The 7,959-nt window shown below is 45.7% G+C and overlaps 1 protein-coding gene across 1 annotated transcript; it reads right to left on the bottom strand.

Annotated features, from left to right (window-relative positions):
• Positions 1-263: 263 nt before the first annotated feature.
• LOC120709056 (leucine-rich repeat receptor protein kinase MSP1-like) lies at positions 264-7,722 on the bottom strand. The gene is made up of 4 exons (XM_039994570.1): positions 7,277-7,722; positions 5,247-5,345; positions 4,963-5,047; positions 264-4,450 (listed from the first exon to the last, which is right to left on the bottom strand). The coding sequence occupies exon 4, from the start codon at positions 4,426-4,428 to the stop codon at positions 544-546; it is 3,885 nt and encodes a 1,294-aa protein (XP_039850504.1). The 5' UTR covers positions 4,429-4,450; positions 4,963-5,047; positions 5,247-5,345; positions 7,277-7,722; the 3' UTR covers positions 264-543.
• Between the last annotated feature and the right edge of the window lie 237 nt (positions 7,723-7,959).

The following is a 7,959-nucleotide window of genomic DNA, read 5'->3' as shown; positions in this document are numbered from 1 at the left end:
GGCTCCTCAAACCGCTTGTTGGCTTCTGCCCGGCAATGTTGCATAATACTAGTTTCTAGGGTAACCTAATTCGTAAACAGCAGTAGCACCAGTAACAATACCTGATAAATCAGGCCAAAATAGCATGAACTGGATCTGAGAAAAGGACCACGCGTACAGTCCTAGCAATTCTGCGTAGTAGTACTCAATTATACAAGTAGTTTCAGTCAAAGAAACAGCACAAAAGACAACAAAGTAGAATGGAAAACCACAGGGGTTGGATCTAACATAGATAAGAATGAATCTAGAACTGGCAATTATATCAAGTAATTCAACACAGGAAAAAACGAGAAACTTCAGTCACTACAGCTTCCGAGCTTGTGAAACACATCTTGCCATTTGAATACAAGAAAGTGCTTGGGGCCAGATTAAAAGGTCACACCACTAACTACAGCGTACAGAGCAGCATTAGTTTCTCTCATTACAGTCACCAGATAGCTCACTCTACAGGTACAAGGAACCTACATTATTACATCAATAGCAAGAAAACATTCGCTGCCTGCGTTACACTTCCCTAGTGACTGTCACCACCAGAGGTCCACATTCCATTGTCTGGGCCATCTTGAGGCCCTTCACCACTTCCAGCATGCTTGGCCTCTTCCATGGCTCGTCGGCAGTGCAGTCCCTGGCAATGGCAAGCACACGGGCCATCTGTTCTCTCCACAAGCTTGATACTGGCAAACAAGGATCAAATAGTTCATTCTCCTTACCATGTGCCATCATCCATCGCACCCAGCCAACTAGGTTTCCACCCCCTTCCCCATCCTCTTGCCCTGTAGGTGGGCGCCCAGTGAGCAGCTCCAGCATTACAACACCAAAGCTATAGACGTCACCTTTCGCAGAGGATTTCATAGTCATGCCGTACTCTGGAGGTATGTAGCCAAAGGTACCAGCAATGTCAGTGCTGACATGAGTCTCGCATGCACTGATTATCCTTGCAAGGCCAAAGTCAGAGACTCTCGGCTCGAAGTTCTCATCCAACAGAATGTTGCTTGACTTCATGTCCCGGTGGATGATATGGGGTACAAAGCCATGGTGCAGGAACGAAAGGCCACGGGCAGAACCGAGGCAGATCTTCAGGCGGTCTGGCCATCCAAGTACTTCAATGGCATCAGCTCGGTTCCTGAGCCACATTTCAAGACTCCCATTCTCCATGTACTCATATATCAGGAACCGTTCATCACCACAAACACAGTAGCCAAGTAGAGGAACCAGATTAGGATGTTTCACCTTTCCAATTGTCTCCATTTCAGCCAGGAACTCACGAACACCTTGGAACTGATGACCACCATGAAGCCTCTTGATTGCAACTCTCCGGCCTTCAGGAAGTGCTGCCCTGTAGACAGTGCCAAACCCACCATCCCCTATGATGTGCACCTTACTAAAATTCTCAGTGGCTTTCAGAATGTCATCTGCAGTGACCCTCAGAAGAGCATGTTCAAATGTTGCAAGATTGATACTCAGGGGTTCCCGAAACTTCTTCCCAAGGAGTTCGTCACTTGAGGTTGGCTCAACAGTAGCCTTGGCCTTGCTGGCAGGTACAAGAGCCAATGGCTTGTTTCTCAATAGCTTCCATCTCAGAAGAACCATCAGAAGAACTAAGACAACGACGACAATGATTATACTGACACAGATTATTGCTGCTTTTGAAACTCTTCGATTCGATGAATGAAGCATCTTATGATCAAAACCATTTCCAGCACAAAAGCCTTCGTCGGCACAATCTGCCAAGGTGTACATGCCAATGTGATTACCAGAGAAGTTGGCAAATGAGAGGCCAAATATATTGCAGATACCACAAGGGATGGCACCATGGAAGTTGTTGCTAGAGAGGTCCAGATAGTTCAAATAACTGAGATCAGAAAGGGAAAAAGGCAAACTTCCAGTGAGGCTATTGTTGTGGATATCAAGAGAAGACAGTTTTGTGAAGTTTGAAATAGACTGATCCAGGTTCCCTGAGAAATGGTTACTGCTTCCATTGAAGAATATCAGTGAGCTTGAGGATTCCTTATCTTTAGGACAAGAGAATGGGATTTGTCCAGAGAGGCTGTTATTACTGACATCCAAATAGGTTAGGTCATCAATGCAGAGTAAAGACTCGGGTAGAGTTCCAGTAAATGCATTACTGGATAAGTCTAGCTTAGCAATTTTGGGAAGTATTTGGTCAATATCAGTGGGAATCGAGCCACCTAAGTGGTTATTCGAGAGAAAAAGACCTTGCAGTTGTAGTAAAGGTGCAGACCAGGGAAGCATGGGACCAACTAATGTGTTATAAGAAAGATAGATGGCTGTAACATTTGCCAGTTCACCAAGCTCTGGTGGAATGGTGCCGTCGAGCATATTTCCTTGCAGGTTCAGCACTGTAACCATAGCACAATTCTTGATCCCTATTGGGATATGACTGGTCAATCGGTTGTATGAAAGATCAAGCAAGCCGTGATGCTGAATAAATTCCGAGTCTGGGTGAGCTGCATTCCCAAATCCAACACAGATCTCGGCAGGTATAGCACCGGACAGCCGATTACTAGACAAATTCAAGGTGTTGAGAAATGTCAACTGAGATATGGTCCTTGGGATGTGGCCAGACAGATTGTTAGAGCTCAGGTCCAGAGTAACAAGGTTTCTGCAGTTGAAGAGCTCTAGTGGAATGTTCCCAGAAAGCCTATTGCCATGTAAAGAGAGAGTTGTCAGATTCCTTAAAGTGCCAATTGACGGTGGGATAGGTCCTTCCAAGTAGTTACTGTCGATCTGTAGCCTCTGCAAAGTGGAGAGCCTACCTATGCTTTCAGGTATAGGGCCAGTAAGCTGATTGTAGCTGAGTGCGATCGCAAGAATAGTTGATGATTCCCACAATTTTTCAGGCAGCTTCCCTGTGAAGTTATTTTGGGACAATTCCACACTTACTAGTGGTAGCTCAGACAAGTACTGCGGTATCTCACCATGAAGATGGTTTCCTTGCAGGTTAAGTTCTGTAAGGTTTTTGCACCCTTTAAATGCCTCCATGATATTCCCAGTCAGATTATTATTGTGCAATAGCAGTGACTGCAGCGATTTGCCCTTGCATATCTCAACAGGAATAGAACCAGAGAGCATGTTGGTTTCTGCAGAGAAAGAAACCAGATGCTGCAATGGCAACACTGGAAGGGGCCCATAAAACATGTTTTGACCCAGCGATATGGAGCGAAGATTCACCCAGTTCTGGATCCACTCTGGAATATGACCAGACAGATTGTTCTGTCCCACATTAAAATTGGCAATGGCTTCTAAACCTGCAAGTTCTTCAGGTATAAAGCCAGAAAAGGAGTTGGTAGACAGATCAACATACATAAGCTTCTTGCAGCTACCAAGCTCTCTCGGAATACTCCCACTGAACCCAGCACCCTTTGCAAGCAGACGAGAAAGATTTCCCAGGTTGCCAATAGATGCCGGGAGTTCAGTCTCGAAATTGTTCCCTGATATATCAAGTAGCTTTAAGCTTCTGAGACCACCAACTTCCCAAGGGATACCTGTGAGTTTGCATCCAGGGAGTATAAGCTCTTCCAGCAGCTTTAATTCACCAATCTCTTCTGGAATGCTTCCACTGAAACCATTATGCCCCAATATTAACAATTGGAGATTCTGTAGCTGACCAATCTCCCTAGGTAGTGGCCCCACCAAGGCATTTGATGAGAGATCAACTGTCACAAGGTTTGCCATTGCAGTTATACCTGGGAATATTGACCCTCCAAGATTATTCTGGCTTGCATCAAGATGCAAGAGCCGAGACAGATTACCCAAAGATGCTGGTATTGACCCATTGAATTCATTCATGTGAAGGTCCAGGAACTCCAGATTCTGCAGACTGCCCAGCTCCGGAGGAAGGGCACCGGAGATGGAATTCATGGATACAGATAGCTTCTTGAGGTACTGAAGCTGTGCAATAGCAGGACTCAATTGCCCATAAAAGAAATTATTGTCAAGCACCAGTTCTTGCAATCTCTTCAGTCCATATAACGAGACAGGAAGGACCCCTGTAAGCTGGTTACTGCTCAAGTCAAGGTAGCGGAGATGGTGCAAGTTCCCCCAAACATCTGGGAGCTCACCAGAAAACCCACAACCACTAAAGTTGAGAAGAACAAGTGATTGGAATGACCCGACACATAATGGGAGTGGGGTGTAAATTGGCACAGATGATAAGTCTATTTTCACAACAGTATGCCCCACACAAGCTATACCTGACCAGTTGCATGGGGGTGTTTCTGAATCAAACCAGTTCCTGAGAAATCCTTTCCCTTGAGTGAGTGCGTCCCTCAGGTTGAACAGGGTGCTTATATCACTATATCCACCCAAAGCAGAGTTTGGGATAAAACATATAAGTAGGATCAAGGTGAACAAACCATGGGATCCCATTGCCCACAGTTTTTATTGGAATCTGCATGAAGAAAATAGTCAAGTTATTACTGCAAAAGTTCCAAACAGCATTAGTCTAGGCTCTAGCATAATTTCATAATATTAATGTATCAACATGAGCTGCAGGACAAAAGATGTTCTACACCTTTTCCCCAACATACAAAAGAAGTCAATAAAAGCAGTAATCTGGTTTTCAATTGTTTTGGACCAAGCCAGATCCTCAAATGAAATAGCTAGTTTATGTCCAAGAACGTGTGGAAACTTGACTATGCCTCCAACAAAACATTAAGATCTTTTCTTATGTTGATCATAAGAGAAGAGCACACAGATAAAATGAAAATGACTAGGAGACCATTAATAATATGTTTGTTTATATCATTCTCAGAGTTTAGAATTTGAACATTTACTCCCTGAACTACGTAATTTTTGTAATATCTGAACTGTATGCATGCAATGCCCTAGCTATCTGTGAGAAATAGAAAGACAGCTGAATGCACTTTTGGACAAAATGAAACAGTAATAGCATGTCAATACCTTTAATCTGACAACCTTCTTCCTTCAAGTGGCGCAGAAGAAAAGGAGCAACAACCAAAGAAACAATGTATACTTAATACACATCCTGGAGGAAAAAAGGGTGGTTAGCCTTGGTTGAAAGTCATTATGTTTGATAGCAACCTTTAAAATTGTAGAAGTAATGATAGAGATTAAACAGAATCATGTCAGTCACTGCAGATGCATTAGGTTTTGCCAAATAGCAACCACAATAACAACTCTATAACTACAAGCATACAGCCCAAGGAAGGAAGTAATCAAATTACCTTTGGAACTATGGCTCTGTTCTCCTGTTCTCACAAGCTGCCAAAGTAGTGAAACAGATGAACCATTATCAATCTAGGGTGATCTCCCAGAAACATGACCTGAAGAAAACAGAAGGATGGGACACTCAGCTTCATATAATCATCAGGTCAAGGTACAAGAATAGCAAACAAGCACGCCCATCCTACTTCAATCAGAGCATCATATGGTATAAGCGGAAAGTAAATATCAAGTCTCCCTTAGAAATTCAGAGTACGAAAATCTTTTTTTCTAGTGAGAGTACGAAAATCTAGTCAAGAAAACAAGCCAGTGCGTAATGTTTAACGCCCGCTCTTCCCGCAGCAAAGATACACAGTACTAGTACCATACGAGCCCCCCGAAAGGCACAACATCATCATGTCTATCGCTATCTCAGATCAGCACGAATAGGAGCAGAAGTTACGGAAACCCCTCCCTAAAGCCAAAGAGCCAGGGCAGACCGGCACAAGAAGCCCATGAAACATCCCGCTATCATAAGCCCTCAGCTATTTTAGTAGTACAAGAAAAGAAAGGGTCCCTACACCAATCCAGCGAGCTGGCGCTACAGCTTTACATCTAATCAGATGAAATGAAACAAAACCAACCGATCATCATAAAGGCGGACAGGCATGCCACCTCCCGCGCAGACTCCACGGCACAGGAATCCTAACCCCACACACAACCTTGCCTGAAATCTCCTCACCCGCAAGCTCCAACACAAATGACAATGAGCACGCAAAATTCAAGTGAACACAACACTCGACACTGGCATGTTATTTACTCCTGCGCCGCTGCAGATTCAATGAAGACAAGCATAGCAAAGCCCACAAGAATATCTGGAAACTGAAGCCCATGCCATGATGCCAACCCCACAAGAATCTCTGAACCCTCCACCCCCACTTATTTTCAAACTTTACTATTCACCTATCACATCAAATATTTTGTCTCGTGTATGGAGTATTAAATATAGATAAATAAAAAAACTAATTGTATAGTTTTGATGTACACGACGAGATAAATCTTTTGAGCCTAGTTAGATCATAGTAGGACAACAATTATCACAAGCAAACGAAAAATACTACAGTGTGCTACAGTATCTGATGTGGCTCTTTTTACCACTATTTTACGTATCTAATCACAGCCTGACTGGAAGAAGCAGCCAGCAACAGTATTGGACCAGATCAACAGACAATGTAAGTAGCGACAGAGACTACAGATTTCAGGGGGCTATCTGAAACTTGCAAGAGACGGACTTTTTTTTGTCTTCACCCGGTTAATGGCCTGTTCTTAGATACTGCTGGCATGACGACTGTTTATGGGGATGTTTCTTCTCCTGTGATGCCATCATTTGGGTTGTGATTTGTTTATGGGGCCGTGTGTGCGTGCTGACCAACCAAGTACAATTAAAATAGTCGCATTCAATGGCAGCATTCCATTAAACAACAGCCAGTACTACTACTGCTAGCACGTATCCCGAGACAGCACGGAGGAATTGAAGAAGCCGCGGCACGGGGGGGGGGGGGGGGGGGTTGGACGACCGAAAGGAACGCCTTTTTCCCCAAGCAAAAAAAAACGCAAAACAATTAAACAAACAAATCTTAAGAGACGAAGAACAGAATCATCGGAAACCAGAGACTAAAAACAGTGCCCAAATCGTCTGAACCCTTGCTCCTCCCTACGATTTACCCGGATCAAGCCCGACGGTGGCGCCACCGGACGACTGCAACGGCAGAATTCCGCGCCGCGCCATGCCCACCGCGGCTGGCCGGGCCATGAACCAGGGCGCGGCAGAGCACACCAACAAGCGGGATGAGGCGACGAGACCGAACTCGGCGAGAGAACTCAGTAGCAGAACAACGCCACAACCACGAGCACTCACTCGCAACGCAACGCAACACCGCAGCGTCTCTATCCCAGGCATCGTAGCGCCGCCGCCGCCGCCGCCGCCGCAGCCGCAGCCACAGCAGCAGCAAAGCAGGGATGCAGAAGCAGGGGAGGGAGGATCACGCTTTACCTCGCCGAGTCGCCGGGGTGTCGCGGGCACTCCGCAATGCCGGCCGCCGGCGGTGCCGTGCTCCCGCGGGGCGCGGCGCGGGGCGGGCACGAGGGAGGCGTGAGGCGCGAGCGGCGAGAGGAGGGGGCGGTGGGGGAGTTCACGAACTGGGGTGTGCGACGAGGGGAGGGAAGGAGGCGGTGTTGGGCAGGAAAGGCCGGTGGGTTTATCAGGCCTTCTCGGTTGCCTTTTGGGTGCTGTGTTGGCTTCGGCGGCCGCTGAACAAGTTCGCGTTCGTCCTTTGTGCCATATCGCCTTCCTTTTCCTGCAAAAGCTAGCCGGCAGGCGCGTCCGTTTTGCACGTTTCCGCTGTTCGGCGGTCCGTGTTCGTTTTTCTCCCCGGGTCTTGTTTACATGACAGTGAAGGAGTCAGAGTGCAGTTATTGGAGGTGTTTCATTACGCACAGCTGTTTAACGCGGCATAAAATGATTGTTTTAGATGGTTATACAGAGGCCATGTTTAGATACTTTAACTTAGTTAGAAGTTAGAGTTAATTTTTAGCTCTACACTATCTTTGAAATAACTCTAACCAAAGTGGTGTTTGAATGCAAAAGTTAGAGTTAAATTAAAAGCACTTTTTCAATCATTTATCTCCTTTAAACCTTTCTTGCAGCCAGATCTGTTATGACCAGTTTTTGTGGTG

The sequence above is a fragment of the Panicum virgatum genome, chromosome 5K (assembly GCF_016808335.1).
Source record: "Panicum virgatum strain AP13 chromosome 5K, P.virgatum_v5, whole genome shotgun sequence".
In the NCBI taxonomy this organism is placed as follows: domain Eukaryota; kingdom Viridiplantae; phylum Streptophyta; class Magnoliopsida; order Poales; family Poaceae; genus Panicum; species Panicum virgatum.
The sequence above is the reverse complement of the archived record's forward strand: the minus strand, read 5'-3'. Positions and strand labels throughout refer to the sequence as shown.

What these genes read in the sequence shown, in the direction of transcription:
- LOC120709056 (XM_039994570.1), bottom strand. Translation starts at nt 4,428, where the DNA reads ATGGGATCCCATGGTTTGTTCACCTTGATCCTACTTATATGTTTTATC.